At 38.7% G+C, this 21,301-nt stretch overlaps 1 protein-coding gene across 3 annotated transcripts; it reads right to left on the bottom strand.

The window, feature by feature from the left end:
• Nucleotides 1–1,306: 1,306 nt before the first annotated feature.
• Nucleotides 1,307–20,821, bottom strand: mfge8b (milk fat globule EGF and factor V/VIII domain containing b). 3 transcript variants are annotated; one of them, XM_067500633.1, is made up of 11 exons: nucleotides 20,635–20,820; nucleotides 13,791–13,913; nucleotides 13,497–13,628; nucleotides 12,661–12,693; nucleotides 8,592–8,705; nucleotides 7,766–7,947; nucleotides 7,137–7,292; nucleotides 6,664–6,808; nucleotides 5,104–5,288; nucleotides 4,860–5,015; nucleotides 1,307–4,094 (listed from the first exon to the last, which is right to left on the bottom strand). In XM_067500633.1, exons 1-11 carry the CDS (start codon nucleotides 20,702–20,704, stop codon nucleotides 3,951–3,953), a joined length of 1,440 nt encoding a protein of 479 aa, XP_067356734.1. In that variant the 5' UTR covers nucleotides 20,705–20,820; the 3' UTR covers nucleotides 1,307–3,950. The 3 variants fall into 3 exon arrangements, with proteins under 3 accessions (XP_067356734.1, XP_067356735.1, XP_067356736.1); XM_067500634.1 differs by lacking the exon at nucleotides 12,661–12,693 and having other exon boundaries at nucleotides 20,635–20,821; XM_067500635.1 differs by lacking the exons at nucleotides 8,592–8,705; nucleotides 12,661–12,693.
• Nucleotides 20,822–21,301: the final 480 nt, after the last annotated feature.

Raw genomic sequence — 21,301 nt, 5'->3', positions numbered from 1 at the left:
TTGTATTTGTGCTTGAAGAACCTACTGAAACAATAATGACAAAAATTGTTTTGACTAATTTACTAATGAGCTATAATAAAAAGTTAATAGTGATTATTTTAGTTATCTACAAGTGTTTTTTACTAGCTTCATTTGACTTTAAAATTTTATTGAATTTTGAGGCAATTGAAAATAAAAACAATGACTAACAAATATTTAAAAAAAAAAAAAAACGAAAACCCTGTAGCAAGATGAAAGTGCACTAATGGGCTTATTGAGTCAAAAAGCAGTAGTTGAACCAAAAAACAAACAAAAAAAAAAACAAGGGGAAAAACTTTATAAATCTAAAACGTACCTTGATTTAATTGATTAAAGAGCAGCATAATAAACTAGAAAAAGCATTTGCAAAAGAAAATGCACTGTGAATGTTTCAGCACTGAAAAGATTTTCCAAGCAAAGCTGAATAAAGCTGAACTGTTTTGGCTGAAAGCGGAATTGCAGCTGGACTATTTGAAAAAGTTTTGCATTTGCTAAAATAGCTGAGACATTTACTAAAAAATATATAAGTAATAATACATTATATAGAATACAAGCATAATAGAAGGTTAACTCGAGATGTAACAGGAAATAGAATGAAAATTCTGGAAACTGTAGAAATGAAATAGCAGAGTTAGAGTTTAAGTCAAACACCTGAAGAGAAACTGAATTTATAAACCACCCTGACCATTTCAAAATGTTAAAGTTGAAATCTCAGTAGGTCAGAGTATGCAGAACCATTTACATCTCAATCTGGAGAAAGTTGAAGACATTCTAACAACTGTCCAATCGGTGAAACTGGACCTATTACTGCAGGTAGACTCAAACCACAGAAGGATGACAATAGCAGGGGATGAGATAAAGATGTGGAGATTTTAATAAAAAAAATAAAAAAAGGGACACTGAGGAGAGTTTGAGGAGTTCTACCTTCACAGTGTCACTATAATTATGATTGTGTGATTCAAACCTTACACAGGGATTTTTGTCACTTTACCTCCACAGACTGTAATGAGGCTGAGCAGGGGATCGACCCTATTCGGGGGAAGATACCTTTGCAAGATTATATGGCAGCCTAAAAGGGGATTATGCCCCTGGGGCGTTTAAATGCTAAACAGGGAAAACGACCCTTAGTGCTTTTGGGCTTTTGATCTTCCACCTTTTTAAATGGAAAACAGCTCTGATAAATTCAGCATTATTATTAATAATATACCATATATATTCCACCCAGTGATATCCATAAGACTACACATTACTATTATGTTGTTGAAGCGATTTAGAAGCCATTGAAATGTTTTTTTTTCCCCTTTTAGTTCTTTATTTATTCTTCCTTTAAAAGATACAAAGGCCAAACATTAATGAATTGTCTTACAAACACAATACTGAATTTAGTAATAAAAAAAGCTTTAAATCCATCAAAAATTTTAGCAAACTAACTTATATAATACCATAAAAACACATCAATCAAATCAGTTTTTATAATCAATCATAGAAAACCTGAACAGCGAGGAAACAAGATATCTACAATATTTTGTATAATGATTGTCTAAAAAAAAAAAAAAAAAAAAACAAAAGCCACCAATAGATTTAGATTGGTTCAACTTAAATTGAACAACAATAGTCAATAAAATACATGCAGACATGAACAAGGGTGACTTCCCTGCAACAGTAATAAATGTTGTACAGTGTTTGACACCAATATCCATCCTAGACCTCTGTGGCACTACTGTCCCCTCATGCATTTTTAAAGGATCCTGAATTAATAATCACTGTTATCAAAACTAACAGTATAATATTGCACAAGCCCATAATTCATAATTCATGGGGCGGGAAGGTTTACTGTGTGGGGGTGGCAGAGGCCGATGCTAAGGCAGGTCGTGTCGTATGTCCAGTAGAACCGTAAAAAATCTGTTTTAATTCGATTTCTCTCTGAGAGTTTTATCAGTGGGACCACAGCTTTGAACTGGAGGAATAATGTTGCACCATAAATGATCTGCAACAAACATCTACAGAGCACAGTACAAAAGTACTGTAATCAAAGCAAAGGTTTGCCCCAAGCTTTCAAAACTTACTTTAATTCAACAACACACACCATCAATATTTTTTCTATTTTTCTCTGCATGTAATGATGAATTTTTCGTGTTCTTCAATGCGCAACACTTTTTTTTTTAATTTTGGTTTTTGAATACTTCAAATCTCAAAAATAACACCATAGTGCCATAAAAAAGTGAAAATAGGTGAACACAACTACAAGCACAGTGGAGTGAGTGAGGGGACGAGCCATGTTTCAGTAGCATTTACTGTACATCAGGAGCAGATCTGCTTTGACCTGAGAGAATAACATCCACCATAAAACTTGATCTAAGCTATGGTTAATCTTTCAGTTTACGATGCTAACTATTAATAATGTACACAATACTTCATGTGTACTGATTTAATACTTTCATTGAAGCAAATATAGTGAGAGCCGTCACTCCTGTCAGAAATAACTATTCCATTTCAAACAAGCCATCAATTGAAGATAATACTAGAGCTCTACTGTATAAACTGACCAGAAATGTTCAAATTAAACCTCATGAAACGTTAAACTCATTTGTAGCAACCAGTAATATATATGAATATTGCAAACTGTCCTGTTTGAGCGATTTTATTCATTTGAACACTTTTTTTCAAACATGATTTTTTTTTTAAATTAATGATTATTTAAAATTTCCTTTTCTTAGCTGTGGATGTCACACTAGCCTATCACATCACAATGTGTCAATTCTTGTCAGTGGATACTGTTCAGTTCCTGAAGACCAACAGAGAATTTCTTATCTCTTTAACCGGACAGTGATTTCAGACGCTGCCTTTTGATTATTGCATCGTCTGGCTTTTAAATCACATATGTTTGATGACTTAACTGGTTGTTCACTGATAAATTGCTCCACACAATGCAAAGATTTTTTAATTAACCTACAGAAACAAAAACCTGAATGTGTGTTGGCACCAAATTTTACCCTGATTTAGCCAAATGAGGCAGTGGCCTCTAACTTTTATAAAAGCTGCATTATATACACAGGTTCAGTAAAAATTCAAACTTCTTGATAGTGGGGTCTTCTCTCTTTCGTATTGGCTACATGTATATGTTTATCAAAATGAATATCGTTTGCCTTCGCTGTTGCCCTCTAAAGAATTTCACTGTCTAAAAAACTGTAGCAACATTCAAAGAATACTGGGAAACGCAATGAGATACCATGTGGGTTTACGTGTCTATTTTCTTTAATGGAAACAAATAAATTGAAAAATGTTTTTTTTTTCCCATGTGCATTTTTTTGGTAGGGTAAAATAATCAACAGATGCATAGATGCATCCTCTAAATATATTCTTTCTGTAAAGGGAGACAGCAAGTGTTCAGTAATAGCACATGGGCAAGCTGTTAAGTGGAGTTTATGTACATCATCAGCCATGGGTCTTAGAGGTTAATGTTCAAGATAGAACAAATCTAGAATCAGAATCCAGGCAGAAGCAAATGATACAGCAGCAGTCTAGTTACCCCTGACACACGCAGAAGGGGCTCACCACCTTTTATTTAGCCAGTAGGTGGGATAAAACCTGGCATCAGCTCTGTATGTTAATAAAATAGGTATTTAGTCATTTATTTAAGTGACTGCAAATTTAGTTCAGGTGGACAAGATAAGAGAAGTTTAGTAAAAAAATAAATAGAGAATACAGGTAAACTTAGCTCAATGTGGACCCTGGTAACAGAGGTTAGGGGTTACATCTTCCACCTCCAACCTGCCAGAATTTGGGTGGTGTGCTGCTCTGGTGATTGCTGCCGCCTAGTGCTGAGAGCAAGGCAGTGCAGGTGTGGCTCAAGAGGGAGGAGGGAGCTGGGGGGGAGAGGATGAGGTGGAGGTAGAGAAAGGAGGAAGGGGGGAGGCAGGTACAGCAAGGTGCTACTCGTCACAGCCCAGAAGCTCCATTCGCAGTGTGATGCGCTCATGCCAGTCCCATGGCAGGATGCGGACAAAACGGCCATAGAACGGTGGCTCAAAGATGTTCTTCTTGTGAACGTTGTTGTCGCTGTTACCCGAGAAGATCTGGATAGAGAACAACAGCTATGATGTTGGTTTTAAATTGGCTGCATCTAAGGTGAAAAAAAGTTCACTTCTCACATATATTTGTGTATTTTTAAAATGAGTTTATAAATAACTCAACAATGCGGCTTAAAACAAACTATGGTCTATATACTATGGTAAATACAGTGAAATACAGTATGACTAAATAATATTATTTTAGATATGTGTTTAAAATCCAGATTTTATCTGCGTCAATGCAGATAATTTTAATCTTAAAAAGATTTTATCCGGATCTAAACACAAAAAAGAAATCCTGAAGTTTAGTACGACCTCACAAAATTACAAAAATGATCCCATACAAAGTTGGATTCAGAAACTGAACTTGAGCACACAGTCAATGTGCCAGGTCCTTAAATTGAATGACTTCATTTTTGGCCATACTTGTGTGCACATCTGGCAGGTAAATTTGAATATTGCATGGAATATGCATGAATGCATACAGAAAACTAGACAGGCCCAGTATCAACGTGATTGGTTGCAGTTGTGTAGAGAAGAATGCCAGATCTAAGCTTAACTATCTTTACTATCTTTTTAACATGTTAACTTGAAGGATCAGAAATAAATGTTACTTCTTCATACAATACAGCACATCTACTGAGATGTTCTTTACTCAAAATCTCCAAACAGTTTAAGCAAGTTTTTTTAGTATCCACAGCATTTATGAGTTTAATTTTATAAATTTTATTCAACAGCTGTAGGCACGTTCTTGTGTGCAGCTGGACTGACCTTGTCTGTCTTTGTGTTCTCATCCTTAACGACAGTCCAGGACTTTCCATCATCACTGTGAGCCACTTTGAATGCTATGACAAACTGGATGGAGCCAAAGTCTTTGGCTCCCTGCGTGATGATTCCTGTGATTTTCTTGGGAGACTTCAAGTCCACCTGAGGACATAGAAACAGCATTGCATTACAAACAGTGTTGTGCAAACTCAAAATCAACAAGCAGCTGTGTCCAGTCACCATCTCATACCTGCAGCCACTCAGATCGGTTGTTAGTAGCAGCAGTCCAAGCATTAGTCTTGCCCTGTTTGTCCAGTCGGGCGTAGTGGGGATACCAGGTGAAGGCCTCAATGCCCCAGGTACGGAAGGTGCTGGAGGCAGTTATCTGATGGTCAGACACCAAGCGGGACTTCATGCCCATTGGCTCTGAACAACCTGAAGTGTATGAATACACCGTGGAAGTGAGACCAGGCAGAAAGACAGAGGGATAGAAAGAAACAAAGAGGAATGGAAAGAAAGAGAAAGGCAGCATAGACAGAAGGGGCAGACATGAAGGGGCAGGGACCAGCCAGTGAAGTACAGCAGCAAACAGAGATGATGATGTGGAGGATGAAAGCAGCAGATGTGGTGGGCAGGGATATGGAATATGAGCTAACATGCTAGAAACTAAATGTGCCCTTAATTACTCGTTTTTACAAACAAATGTGATCAAACCCACATCAAAAAAGTGCAAAACCCAATCAGTAACAAGTTTGCAGGTTTTAGCATTTATTTTTTAGCATGAAGCTCACTTTATTATCTACAAAGGCAGTAACACATCTTTGAATGAGCGTGGGTTAGTAAAGGGGTTGGTAAACACGTTTTTATAAAGCTACAACTGTTCTGCTGTTCTTGGCCACCTTGAATGTCCAACTGTCCCCGCAGCTACATTTCTTATTTCTATAGACATATGTACAGTTGGTTAACTCCATGGAGTTGAATTAAGTTAATTTAAAAAAACTGACCTACAACTTTCACGAGGCAAGATGTCTTTCCAAACTTTTATAAACAGGCATTTTGCAGAAAATCTACTTCTAAGGTCTTCTTCCTAAGCCAAACAAATTCAAATAGCACATGCTGGTTTTGACCATATGCTGGTTTTGACCATATGCCAAACTGATTGAGGACCTTGAAAACAAAGCAAGCGTAAAATGCAGCAGGTTGGTCATCATGCACAAACTGGGGAGCAGGAACGAAGGAAGAAGAACAGACGCTGATCTGATAAACAAGACAACCATCAAGAAATATGAACATTCAACAGCATAATGAGGCCAGTGGGTTTTGGCTTATTAAAAGCAGCAGCAGACATTTTTTGAAATACAGAACAATTAAAAGAACCAAACATCAGATTAATATGACCAATGTGTTCTTGGTAGATATAAATCTATGAATCATTAGCATATAACTGTGCCCGTGTTATTATACTAAAATATGATCGTGTGGTTTTGATAAAGAGCTTTAGCAATCATATTGTAATAGACCCATCAGACACTGTGCATCTGGGTTCAGTGTTGTGCAATCCTCTGAGTTTCCTCAGCATCCTTTGAAATATGATGACTCACTGAGTTTAGGACTGAAAATAATTAATGTTGAAACACTGGAAGTAAATTCACAGATAAAAGCATTTCTTTTCCTGATAACAATTTTTACCGCCTGGAGTTTATAGACTCGAGTTTGTTCAGCCAAAAAAAATAACATCAGTGATCACCGACAGTGGGTGGATGTATGTGGAATATGTGCAAGTTGTATATTATTTTGTGTGCAAGTTTACCATTGAGCTCACAGCCCACCAGCTCCATGCGCAGTGTGCAGGCCTTACGACACACCACAGGAAGAATGCGGATGTACTGGGCAATGATTGGGGGGTCAAATATGTTGGTCTTGGTGCCATCGTTATCCACGTTTCCCACAAATACCTACAAAGAAGTAGTTAGATAACCAAATCAGGTACACCGTTATCATTACTTTACAATTTCTGTCATTATTACTGAAGCATTCCTTGATGGATTAGATTTATTGTAGGAATAGTTTCACCATTTTACACCTGGTGTTGTTGTCAAATGTTAGAAATAAAAGGACAATAGTGCATGTGTTTGTAAAAGCTACCACTCCCTCTAGTGGTTAGTTCAAATCCACAGGAAATGTGTGTTGAAATTACGGTGTAGCCTTCAAATATATCTCAGGCACAGAAAACCTATTAAAAACAGTGTTGTGTTGTGCTGGAGCTCTACTGCATCTCCTCACATTGTCCCTTCCTTGTCCATCTCGTCTGTACATGGTGTATGTCTTCCCGTCCAGGCTGGAGGCCACCTTAAACGCCTTGATAAACTCTGCTGTTCCTATGCGACTGGCACCTTGGGTCACAATACCTGTGAAACGCATCTTCCTCTGCATGTTAATCTGGAATTGTGAAAAAAGAGCCTGTAAAGTTAAGTGTGTTTCACAGTGTTTTACACAGACAACTGTTGGTAACTTTCCGCCGTGTTCACTGAAATAAATTGAAACTGAAAAAAGTAATACTAAATTACAATTTGCCAAAAATTAACTGATGAATATCAGACATTTTTGAATTGACTTCATTAGTTTGTTTTTTAAAATGCTTCTTCCGAACCACAATTCAAAAGCAATGTCTGTTATTTTGATTAGTTAAGTTTCAGTACATTTTTGTTTATGATTACTTTTGTCAGTTTCAGGTTAGTTTTAGTGGCCATACATAAACCTTTCTACAAAAATCAAATGACTCATGACCTCAAGGCTGCTGAACATCCCATTGTAGCATATGTACAAATCAGACTTGATGAATGTTAATCTACTTCATTTTGTCCATATCTACAGTATCTTCCAGTATTAATATTGTGCATCTCTGGTCTCACCTCTATCCATGGGTTTTTATCATGTGCGGCGGCACTCCAGGCATTAACCAAACCCTTGTTGTGGAGGCGGGAAAGCTCAGGACCCCAGCGTTGCAGGCCCAGCATGCTGTAGCGGACTGATGAGGCTGTGATCTGGGACTCAGCGATGCCGCCTCCCTCCATACCAAGTAGAGAAATACAACCTGTGGTAAAAAGGATGGGTGGGGATCAGCACGACAACCAACACCCTAATGCAAAGTGGTGATACGATAGTCTTTCAGAAACCTGATTCAATCTTTTATTTAACTAACTACTCACATCAGTCGTTACTCTATGAAGCATTTTAATGTTATAGCTGTAAAGATGAGTGTCAAGTGCACAATGTGTTTGATATTGACTAAAAAACAAAACAATGTGTTCACAAACTCTGACGTAATCAAAGTATGAGATGCATTTTTCCGTATCACGTGTAAAAAAAAACACATTAAAAGATGCAGAGCTTCGAATTGACTTAATTGAATAAGTTATTGATTCTTCATTTATGCCCAGGTTCTCTATATCCAGTCTATTGATCATCCTGAAACACAGCAATTTGGCTGCCTTCCCCACCCTATTATCTTTAGTGTCTTCCTTCAGCTGCACTTACTTCCATTACTATATTTCATTCAGCAATATTAGACCATTTCATTTATATATTTTGCTTTAAACAGGCAAGCGACAAACACACTCATTATAAATGCACAGTGTAAATATTAAGAGATGAACTTGTCATATTATCATCATTTTTGCCATATGGCCCCCATCTGAGAGCACGTTGTAAAGTGGAGTCCTGGCCAGTCACACTTACGCAGTTGGCAATGTTTGCCCACATAAGGGGAGGGGCAGTGGCATTTGAAATCTCCATCCAAGTCCCTGCATGTGCCACCATTCTCACAAGGCTGCCCAGCACAGTCGTTCACATCTACAAAGAAATAAATCACTTTCAGTCACTATGGGCAATCATAAACGGTTTATTTGTCTATTGTTAAGAGCCAGTCTGGAAACGGGTCACAGTTAGATGTGCTATATGAGTGGACATAAGCTCATGCTTGAGTTTGGATAGTTCTTCAGCTGCTTCACAGCAAGGTTAGTTGAAGCCATGCCAAGAGGATTGCAACCGTAGCAGAAAGAAGAGATTTGTCTTGTAATTAGACAGTTAATCTATCCTTGATTAAGGTATATGGTATCAAAAAAAATAACTTTGGGAGACTATGTGTTCAGGATGTGGAATATATAATGGATTAAAGTATTTAATTGGGAAAAAAAAGTCAATGCTTCATCACACATGCTGCTTTCAAACAGGAGTTCAGTATCATTGAGGGCCATTTCAGTAGATTTCTCTCTTTCCTTGTAATTCTTTAAATTCCCTCTTGATGGCGCCCTCACCAACACTATGTGTCCTGCTCAAAGTCCTGGTACTGTAATTGAAGGAAACATCAGTACAATGAACCTCATTTTTATCTCTCCCCCACAAAAACAGTCAGTGTGACTAAACCAGCTTTGATATTGACCACATACACAACAAGGCTCACATTTGGCTGGTTGTACTGGGCAGCAGAAGGGAAATTTCAGTCAATTTCTGAAGATGCATAAAAATAACGAGGCAGACAGATGTAATGCTTCTCCCAACAAACACACACATGGCAGCATCTCCCTACCCACATGCTCTCTCCATAAATAACTCCATGGCCAAACATTCATTTTCACATCATCACAGGAGAACTACAGTAATTCTGAAATGTGCATCCACAAACTCTGGATAATGAGGTCCACATTTGTGATACTTCTGGCTACAGGAACTCATGCTAAATCACATAAAACAGACTATTTTTAGCAGTGACTGCAGAATATTTTAAACACCAAGCTCTACTGACTTTGTAAATAAGCTCTTTGATTGATTTACTGTTGTGGAACAACTGGATCACAGCTACCCCTGTACGCATGTATACTACAGTACATTTATTTAAGCTCAATTTAAAGACAGAAAGCTGATTGAAAAGATCAATAAAATCAAATTCACCATTCCTTTGCTGCATAGGGGATACATACATGAACTCAAGTACGTCGTGATTGAGGACGTTTATAAAGCAGTCCTAAATCCAGACGTTCGTGTGCATGTCACTACAGTTAACAGTGTGTTGTACCATGTAGTATACAGATCCTCAAGATGATACAGAGAATACCACACCTACAACAGTAATTGAGGAGGGACCTATGTGCGATGTGCGTCAGCTGGCCCTCTGTCCAGTAAGAGGATTGGGCACCAGGAGGAGGATCATGGCATGGTTAACTCCAGGCTCCAATCCATTTACTTGTGGGGGGGGGGGGGGGGGGGGGGGGGGGATACCAAGGCAATGCATGGCAAATATGCATACTCAGTGATTAACTGTAACCATGATAGACATACAATACTGACATCTAATCAGCTGGTGGTCTGCTGGAAGCACACCGTCTGCATACACAGATTTTGGTGAGCAGAGCATGTGTCTGACCTGTGCTAAACAAACTCAACACATTATTTAGCGCGTTAATATCTGTCTCAGCATGAACGAAAACCAGTACCAATACAACTCTCATGCAGCATGTTTGAAACCAGAACCTGATTAATGTCGAGTCAAGGTCAAAGCAGCCAGCCTACGTCAAAGAGCAGTATGGACGCACTGAAACTGAGAAAAGCTAGATAAGAACATCTTAACCCAAAAACTAAACTGTCATGTACTGTACCCAAGTTATGCACTTTCGTATCATTTTTATCAACCTTACACCCTTAGGACACACAATCTGCAATGATAAAGATGCAAAGTCAATCTCGTCTTCCACTGGCAATATGAATAAAGAAAATTACACACTTTTAATCACTGCACCCTTTGTTGCTATGGTACAGCAACCAAGGGGGTGCCCTAAAGGCACGATGACCATCAGATAAAACCACACTGCCTCTATTAAATATAAAAAAGGCTGCAAGGTTTCCAGATGTGCTATTTTCTGAGCACTGTGGACTGGACTGTCTGCGTTACACCAGGGAGTGCCAGTAGCACCCAGAATAGACTTAAATTGGACCTCTGCCAAAGGGTCATTGCTGAGATAAAAATCTCTGATGTCATAAAGTATATTTACAGAGCACATTATTTAAAACTATGTTTCTAAGTGGTCACTGTATATAGATCAAGGCCCAGTGACACTGGAAAATGACAGCTCTTACAGTCCAATGTCGGCAACATTTTTATTTTGCATTTTTGCAGTTTCAATCAAAAGATATTTTCTTCGTTTACATGTAAATACCTTTTTTGAATAATTTTTTATGTATTGCAAATACACTGAAGATACTTTTAAAACACCTTAGAGAAGTGTCATCAAACTGACGTTCTGACTTTACATCCTTGTGGTTTGATTGGAATAAGAGTCATAAGCAGCTCTCTCTACGGTGCACCCCCCCACACACACACCTTCTCTGGAACCCATAAAGGCTTTTAGACCGATTTGAAAGGACAGTCAGAAGTGCTGCAGTTAGACTTGAGTAGTGAGTGTGACATTGTCAGGAGGGCAGACTTAATTCGCTGTTCTGCCTTCACGTTCACTTTTTCACCCAGCAACAGTAGCAGCGCTGACGCTGCGCACGCTCAGCATGGACCACTAATTTCTGTTGGCTAGACTGGAACAAGGGATGAACCATGTGTGTATGTGTATTCTAAACAGTCTGTATATGAGATCATAAGCTGTTTGTGGTAGTTTATGTGGGATGAGCAACACACACGTGATTAAGCTTTCACCAGGAGAGATGTTTTTCTCCTGATCTGTTTACCTAAGGCACATTTTTGTCTTTAAGGGGATATATTTTAAAATTAACCCGATTCCTCTGTCCTTTGTTTTTTAACTTCATTCCCATCCACAGTTATTTTATTGAGATTATGCTGCCATTTTCAGTTCTTCATTCTTGGCACAATTAGTTAATTTTCCATTTCTTTACTGTTGTATGTTCCGTTCATATTCTTTTCCATACAATGCTGTGACATTCACTATTCTTGTTCCTTACAAAATCTAATTCATGTTTCAATCACAGTGTCCTATGATGACCAGTGGGACCTATTAATCAAATGCTGTCCCAAAATATCTTCCACAGTAAATGTCACACATGAAGTAAGTGTGAGGATGTTACTTAAAGGTCTGATGACACAACAGCTCCTCTGGTTCACCTCAATTATAGCTTCTACAGCTTGTCTCCTCAGTTTCACAGAAACCGTATGAACTGGCTGTCATAAACCTCATCCCTTGCCCAAACACACAAATTAGAGAACACTTAAACTGTCAAAACACTGTCCTCAAAGGGGCTCTCCTAAACCAACAGAGTCAAATAGTAAACTCACTATCCTTAAAACATTATCTAATTAGTGTAAATACATGTTCTGTAGAGAGCTCTTATTCTAAACTTGTGATTGTATGGATTTTAATGAGCTGTGATTTGTGGTTTCAGTCATAAACACAAACAGACAACTTGGTTGTATTTTTAAATCAAATGAGAATGTTTGGAAATTCTAGTATAAAATAAATGCCCATTTGGAAGCCAATTAAATGGCTTATATGTATGGTTATACTGAGGTTTTCACATTTCAGAAGGAAAGGATGTCTTTCCATCAGGGTGTGTGAACTGACAAGAAGTATGTCTAGAGCTGACCTGATCCCAGTGCTAATATTGCCTTTGGCCTTGACTCAGAAATGAGGAGAGATAATGTTGACCTCCACAGTTCACTGTTTGGGATTGATTGTGGAATTCCTTAGCCCCCACATGCAGCCAAGAGAACAGAGAGCACCTGGAACGAACACACACACACACACACACACACACACACACACTTAAGTCCAGGTTTTTGTTTTGTTACCTTTTTTTGAACTTAAATCAGCCCCCTGGACACCTAAAATAAAAAGGTATAAACAATGAAACATAAACCACATTCAGGTTTTTCCTAAAAGTCCTATTTGATTCCAACTAAATTAGTTCTCTCTGCACACGTGGCCAATGAAATTCTGCCACCTTCTTGAGCAAACAGTAGCCATCTGTCTCTGTGTGCAAGGGTGGAGGCAGTTGAAGGAGCACAGCACATGTTCCCACCACTGTGGTCCTCTTTTGTGCTGACCCTGACTGAACTAACCTGGTCTGAGTGATATGTGAATGAAGCTCCCATAAGGAAGACAGCTGTCTGTCTGGTGGCCAGCACTCACATTAACTGTCTCTAGTGTGTCAAATTGGCCACGTAAATAGGGACAAAATTAGGCTTGCTAATTGATGATACTTGGATACTAATGAATGCAGTTGGTTAAAAAAAAAAGAAAAAAAAGATTAGCATATCAACAACCATAACTCACAATTTTTGGGTTGCTGTAGCTAGAAGTAGTAAAGAATTATATTAAAACAAGTAGTAAAAAAGTTTTGCAAAAATCGTCGACTAGTGACTTATTAACTGAATTTTCAATACCTAACAACCAATATCAAATACCATCCTAGCAGTTTTTACACACTGACAAGCTGGATTATGTCCACGCAAAAAAAAACAAAACAGACAAACTATCCATGTATAGTAATTAAATATAAGATGGGGAGAAATGTCTCTAAACCTGACTTACAGCCCCACACACACTTCTACAGGGGACACTGTAGTTGCAGAAAATGTATTGAAATAACCCTAGTAAAAATTTGGATGAGGGAGCAGGGACTTACTGTTCTGGCAATGAACTCCTTCAAAGCCCGCCTGGCACTTGCAGACATACTCGCTGAAGACGTCACCTCGGCGGGAGTGGCCCGTCACCTCGCAGATGGCATCATTCTTGCATGGGTTGGGGTAACAAGGCCCTGTTGAACAAGAAGAAAGGCATAGAAAAGGATGGTGAAGAGGGCCAAGATAAACAGAGGTTGAGCAATACTGTATAATCTTTCCTTTTCCCCATTAATTGTGTCAGCACACAGAAAAAAGAATTCAGATCTATGCCTCAGTTTGAAATCGTATGCCTTTACCAGTCTCTGTCTCATTACAGGTTTCTCCAGAATAGCCATCAGGACAGATACAGAAGAAGGGAGCTCCTGCTCTAGTCACACAGGTTCCACCATTACTGCAGACATTTACCTCGCAGTAATCACCTGAAGACAGAGGTAGAAATAAAAGGGTGAATGACAGTGTATATAAATAACAGAAAGATTTCTTTTAGTTTTTAAATCCATCTACAAGCAGATTGTCAATTTAAAAGTATCCAACAAATAAAGAAAGAGATCTCTTACTATAGTATCTTTTTAGTATCTTTTTTAGTATCTTTTTTTTGCAGTTTCTTAGAATTAAGCCTTAAAGCTTTCTGTAAGAGTGAATCCTATTTTGAGAGTATCACTTAGTCATGTTTTTGCCATTACATTTGATTTTGAATTCCCTTGTTGTTCTGCTGAAAAAAGTAAACACCCTGCTGAAGGCTAAATGTGCAAAGAACAGCTGAGTAAGCCATCACGACAATGTAAATACAATACAAACACTGGATGCTTCCACTAGCACCATGGTTCATGGCATGATGGGAACCTAACAATCAGTTCTCTGAGCACGAGGGATATCTTGTGGAGGGAAAGCAGTGGGTGGAAAGAAAAGGAATCAAGAGATGTGAAGATGTGTACGGGTTTTCGAAAGCACCAAGACTGAATGAGCTATAATTTACTGTGAGATATGATATTTTCCAAGAGGATATTTTTGCAATATGAAGTCAATGACAAATTTCTAACCAAAAAAAAAAAATATCCCAAATAGGAGACTATGTATGATACTGTAAGTTAGGCTAGTGGCCTTTTGTGAAGGCCTTTTGAATAATAAAACAAATGGATTTAGAATTTTCTGCAAGTAATACAGTTTGGAAAGAGACATTAAATTTGTATTATTTCCAATATTTCTTTATTTATACAGGTTAGTCTCATTGAGACACGAGGTCTCGTTTTAAGAGAGACCTGTTTCACAAAAAATATTGCAATCAAAATAAATAATATCCATTTTGACAATTGAAATAAGGAAGAAATAAATAACAGCCCTTTGACAACCAAGATGATAGGGAAGGTATTTCATAGGTAATTATTGTTGATAATTGTTGAGAAAACTGAGGTTGAACCCCAAGTGTGAAATTAGTGGTTTAGCACTACACTGTCTGCCAGACTAAAAAAAGATCATTGACCTCATTTTTTCAGGTTTCAACAGGGTACTTTTTTCCCCTACCACAAACAAAACAGATATGTAGGAACAGATAAATTGTTTTAGACTTCGATGGTAAAGAGATGCTATTTTAATTAGGCAGAGTGTTTAATTCTCAGATTCCACAAGGCCATGACTAAAAAATGGCATCTTTGGGAGACTTCAAACTTCCTGTGCATCACTGTGTCTTCTACTTCTTTCTAAACAGATACAATCACAAACATTTTCTCGTTCTTAAAAATAATATGATGAGAGCACTTTGTAAAGTTTATTTAGTGTGAAGCAGTCTTTAAACAGATGAAGGATTAAAAAAAACAATTATATTACAAAACAATATGCTGCAGTTTGTGTGTTGCAGTTCTATTTTTATCCACTAATGTACAAAATCTGGACTCCATAAATTATCCATTAGCAACATGAGATGTCGGGTAGATCATAAGCATCATATTCACTGAGGGAGAAAGGAGAAGGAGACAGACTGCATCCTGTTTGGTTGTTTATCCACTGAACTGCACTTCCCATGGATGTCCAATGTTATCAGTGCTGTATCCAGTGTCATGGCCTTCAAGTACTTTCATATCTCATGGGACTGTTAGGCAACAGCCTTGGCTGACACTGCCAACACATCCCTGTCCAAAATGTTTTTTATCTCAAGGGAAGGAACGCAACCTCCCTTCCTAAACTGGCAAGACAACTCCCTTCAAAAAGCCCACTTAATCCACAGAAACACTGAAAAAATTTATTTTTTCAATTAGTAAATTGAATATTTAAATAGAATAAATTAAAGAGACATCAAAATTCATTAAACATTACAAAAATCGTGTGTCGATCTGACTAAGTGTTTGAGAAAACTAATTTGACGGCATATTAGTCAAAGTGATCAGCAAAGACACAGCAGACCACACAACACAAGAACCTTCCTGAAAATCCCCAAAGTGAAGCAACTCTTTGCCTCAACCAACATCTGAATACAATTATACTGCCATGAAAAAAAACAAAACAAAAACTGTACTTATTTTTTTCCCCATTAATCACACCTACCCACAGTTTAAAATATGGAGTAGGGTTTTTTCACAAGAGTGATGACACACTCAAAGAACGAAAACACTTTCAAACTGTTAAATCAAATATGCAGTTATGTATTATGTGGTTTCTCCCACACATTAACTGTAAGCTCAGCTGCTGTTTAAAATGAAACCAGATATGTTTCAGATAAGCCAATGTTTACTTAAAGGTAAATCTCTGGTTTCAATTTCAGTTTAGTTTATTGAAAAATCCCTCCAGGAAAATAAGCTTCAGTTTACCAATTATAACTGACCCACAAGAAGTGACCAAGGTTTAGTGTTTCACTCATATTACAAATCATCATAAAAGGCATATCCCTAACAAATTATCTACGCCGGAAAATCCAAAGTGTTTTGGTTTTATGTGCGTCAGTTTTGAGCCCAACTCTAAAGCTTTTACCAACATCCCAAAACAATACTGGAGAATAACATTTTGCTTGTATTGCTAAGTGACATCACTTTCCAGATTTATTGTCTCTAAAGCTTAATTTTTGACACACTAAAATGTTGCTGGTGAATTTTTCAAATGAAATGAACAAGTGAACAGAAAAGCTCCACACAGAAAAGCTATGGTTTGCTGGCAAATTTCAACCCTGAAAATGAGTCAGAAGAAAGGATAGAACAAATACTGAGGTTTCACTTGGCTGTTCAGCCTGCATGTGCCTGTTGTGATCCCTTTACTAGAACCACCAGAGATACAAGCCTTAGCGTCTACATTTTGGCTTTATATTCTTTTATTACAGGTTTAATTGCTATAGCTATGTGCCATTTCAAAACAAAGCTACAATACATTTTCAAAATTATATCAGTGCCAACTATAAGAGTGCCCAATAGTGTCCCACTATGTCCTAAATACAGTGACTGATTAGGAAGGTATGTGGAGTTTGTTTGGTAGAACCAGCCATTTCCACGGAGCATTGTGCTTTTCTCACCCATTGTGAGTCATGGTCTGTGCCTTTCCCATGAGGCTTTAGTCCAAGAATGATTTTCAAATACCAGACCAAAAACAGAGCAGTTAGTGGCAACATCATATAATAATCCAGGCCCTAATGTGACAACTAGCAGGAGGGTGTATGTGATTCTGTATCAGATTAAACACACATGAGGAAACCGCTTGGGTTGGGTTAACGTTTCAGTGCATGTCAAAAAAATTATATGATGCAAGCATATAAAAAAAAAGAAAAAACAGACAATATCCTATAGCACTGAACTTATTCAGTTTGTTATTTCAGTATCTTGTAGGATGGTCTGAAGACCACTGCTACTTGATGTGCATACAGCTTTATTAAAAAAGCAAGCTTGTAACCATACTGTTAAACTATCAGCCTCTGCAAAGTAATTTTACAGAGACCCATTAATTAAATGACTGCATTGACTGGTATTCTGGTTAAAGGCAAGGGGCAGGTAAAATGACTAGTCTTTCTGGAAACAAATGAGCTTGTGGTCATGGGTGGATCTCAAGTGATTCAAGTCTAAGGACTAGTTCTCTGACTATATGAGAGCCCAGGTGAATAGACATAAAGGAAACTCACTCCTTTTATAAGGCTAAGTATATGTCACAACACAGGAGCAATGAATCTCAGGCCTGTATGGCAAAACCAGGTCAAGGAAGTTATTTAGGTACACTCAGAGCCATTGTTATAAAGACAAGGGAGCCATTTCAGAAAGCAAGAGATTGAAGTGGAAAAAAACAGTGACACATTATGGAGACAAAATAGGACTTTGGTATAAAGTTGCCTTGACATAACAGAGCAGACGAACCTTGATCAGTTTAAAGCAAAACAACATTTTTGAGGCTGCAGTGTTCTAATTTCTTAAGACCATCCCATTCCTGCTGACTACGTAGAGAGTGATAAATACACATAAAATAATAAATGTAAATAAATATGTGAGTGGTTACGTCAATGCACATCCTTTGTGTCCTATGGCCTAAAACAGTAAATAGTCAGCCCTCCGCTCTGGCATGCACACACTAAAGCATATAGGCTGGCAGGCAAGTGTGGGAACTCAGTGTTCCAGAAAGCCAAAAAGACATGTCCCTCTGTCTCTCTCTCTGTCTCTCTCACACACGTTGTTAAACTATTAAGGATGTGCTGAGGCATAATAAGCCCTAAGACCTGTAGAGTGCTAATCTAGTCTGATGACCCACCATTGCCAAACTGGACAAACCTTGACATTTGTAAGGCAGTGGATTTATCAGAACCAGCCGTACCTGAGTCCTTAAATAACCCACACCTTTACAATATGAAAATCTGCAGGACTCCAGCTGCAGGTGAGCTTTCTGTAATCTGCAAGTGCTACTCCAGAGCAGTACAGCCATCTGCTGCTGCTCCAAAAAAACGAGGGGCAGGCGCTAAAAATATACACAAGCGTCACACGCCATCAACAAAACAAGCTTTTCTGTGAAGTACTGTAACTGAAATAGAGCTTAGGATAACCATTACAGTCTAAAGTGAATGGAGCTGTAGGCCTACCTATGCCTCTGACAGTCACAGAGATCTTGTGGAAACACTGCTTTTTCATGGAATCTAGTAGTAACAATTTTATCCTTGGCTCAGGGTCTAAATGCAAATGACAGCGTCTAAAAAATTTAGCATCACAGATTGGAAAATGGGGCGAGAGACACTAATAAAATTGCCCAAATTAGAAGATACTCCATACTGCAATGAAACATTGATTAAGGAAGCCATTCAAAATTCAGATGAAACAAATGGAGCCTGTCCTGAGGGACTTGGTTGGAAAAGTAATAATTATAGGTCATCAGTGCTGAACAAGAAATATGCCCAAAGAAAAGACCCAGTACAGACAGATGGCAAAAGCTGGATTCGACCTTAAAACACACACATTCACATACTTACTGACACAAAACCTCACTGTGTCCATGCTCAACTGAAAATATCAACTCTATGTCTATATCCACAAATTATTCAAACAGGTTATTGGACAAGTGTCTGGCTATATTTGGCTCTAGTTCAATATGCTGCTCTAAATGGTCTTTGAGAAAACACTGCCTCAGCCCTGACACAGAACACCATTTTCCACTTCTCTCTCCTCAGCAGCGGACACAGATGACAAGTGAGCTACAACCTGTTAAATTGAGTCTAATCAGGCAAAACACAAATAAAAACCTCATCTCGGCTCTTATCCTGCCCTGTGAGCATTTTGCATGGCACAGCAGCAACAAGTCCCATTCCCTCCATCTACTTGACTGTGGAAAGATCTCAGTGAACGCTGTTGTGGGTGGACGTTCATGTCTGTGTTGGCAGCTACATCCGGAAAAGTGACTCAACGTTAGTCAGGGCAACCACACCTATACTCGGCGGTCATCCTGTCCCCCAGTTTTAAAGAACACACAAGATGGGCTGTGTGCTTCTCTTCAGGCTGTAAACTTTTTTTTTTGTTTTTTCTCAACAAGATTTCTATCAAACATTTGTGTTTGTTCACCAGGGAAGATTTGGCAGCTTATCGGTCATGCGGCACTACATGAAGTCACACTTGGAGCGAACTAGTAATATGATGACTAATTAAATTATATATGAAAACATCAAGGAAACACCTTTGCCTTCAGAGAATGGCAACAATCCTTTTCAGCTATTTTCTGACTTGTTGGTTTATAGACTCAGCGATTCCTCAAATCAGTAGTTAACTATTTTTACTATGTGATACTATAATGCATTTTTCAATAGATGTATGAATGACTGAAAGGATGACTGACCCCTAAAGATAAGCATTCATCCTTAGGGCTGGGTCTTTATGTAAGAGGCTGTTTGTCAAAATGTGTTTTACACAAGGCACCAACCCAAGTCATGAATTATTTGGTTTGTCAATGTGCAGGGAGTGCAACAGAAAGCTTCTTTAACGTTTGGAAAATGCATCTTCATAGGAAGCAAAACACTTGACGAGTGATCACTTTGCGTGTCTGAGAAGGAGAACGAACGCAGGGAAACCAGGCCATTTTAGCCCTTGTCTGTTGTCCTAAATGGGTTTGATGCATGGAAATGCAAACAAAGCCAAACGCCAAAGGCACTGGGGTTAAAACTGGAGGAATAGAATAGCCAGTCCGTTATTCCACTTTAAAGAGATCAGTCTTTGCAAAGCAATTGCCCTCAGGCGTTTATTCTATGGTTTCACTTAACATGAGAAGTTAAGCTGCAAAACCCGAAAAACATGTTGAAGACTTTTGAGCAATAGTTTAATTTCTCTAAGTTCGTAAATTACGCGTTACCCCGTGTCCAGCAGCGTAATCTTCCACAATGTCTCGTCTCGCTCCCCACATTCCCACACGTCCCGTTCACTTACTCGACCATCGCTTGAACTTGTGCACGTAAAAAATGCCAACTGCTCCGTTACTTCGGCGATGAATTCAGGGTCGGGCAACACCGAGTTTGAACCCTCACGTACCAAACACCCAGCCAAGTGTCCAGCAAATAAACAGGAGCATTTACGCTGAACTAAAGTCGAAAAGAGAAAGACAAAAAACTCGTGTGACGTTAATGGACAAACTCAGCTGAAACGGCAGCGGTCCGGGACGTTAACGGCGGCGGTTTGAAATGTAAACAAACACAAAGACGCAACTTACCGTTCCCTCCAAACACCAGAGAAGCCGTGAAAAGTGGCAGCCAGACGAGGAAACGCGTGTGTTCCTTCATGTTAGCCGTTGCTGTGAGTTGTTAGTTAGCGGTATTGAGATAAAGTAAACGACAGGCCGACGGTGGGACAGCGACTCTCTGATCTCTGGACGCCGTTGCTGTTGAGGCTCGAGCTCTTAACTCCCAGGCAGCAGGCATAGAGCAAGGAGCACGTGCGCCTCGGCTCTTAGCCAATCATCGCCTGGGTTTTAATTGTGACCACGCCCCCTTCTCCCTGCTTCTGATTAAGGAACAAAAACCACTGAGGGCTGTAAATTACCCTGGAAACAAAACGAGTTGTAATGATTAGTGTTTGGCACCACATTGAATGTCTTGAATAGGATTTTTCCTGAAATAATTACTCCTCAGTTGTGATACTTGCAGAAATGCTTGACCTTTGACCTAATTTAGTGTTGCCAGAAGATTTAGTCAGGCAGTGGGGGGGGGGGGGGGGGTATTACAAGTCCCTGCAAAGCTATAATTGGGCACCACTAATGGCTTGTGATTATAGTAGAGTGTAGAAGACTAAACTGAAAGAATTCAAGGCAGAATTAATTATCACTGTAATTTTTCTCCTTTCAGCTGCTTCCATTAGAGGTAGCCACAGCATATAATCCC

Source organism: Channa argus, chromosome 4, assembly GCF_033026475.1.
Source record: "Channa argus isolate prfri chromosome 4, Channa argus male v1.0, whole genome shotgun sequence".
Classification (NCBI taxonomy): Eukaryota; Metazoa; Chordata; class Actinopteri; order Anabantiformes; family Channidae; genus Channa; species Channa argus.
This window is presented reverse-complemented; position numbering and strand designations above follow the sequence as displayed.

Bases quoted from the DNA above. Each gene is read 5' to 3' on its own strand.
- mfge8b (XM_067500633.1), bottom strand. From the start codon at position 20,704: ATGAAGGAACACACGCGTTTCCTCGTCTGGCTGCCACTTTTCACGGCT. The intron at 12,694-13,496 runs GTAAGTCCCTGC...TTTTTATTTTAG, and splicing joins AGGAGTTCATTGCCAGAACA to GTGTCCAGGGGGCTGATTTA. The intron at 5,289-6,663 runs GTAAACTTGCAC...CATACACTTCAG, and splicing joins GGTGGGCTGTGAGCTCAATG to GTTGTTCAGAGCCAATGGGC.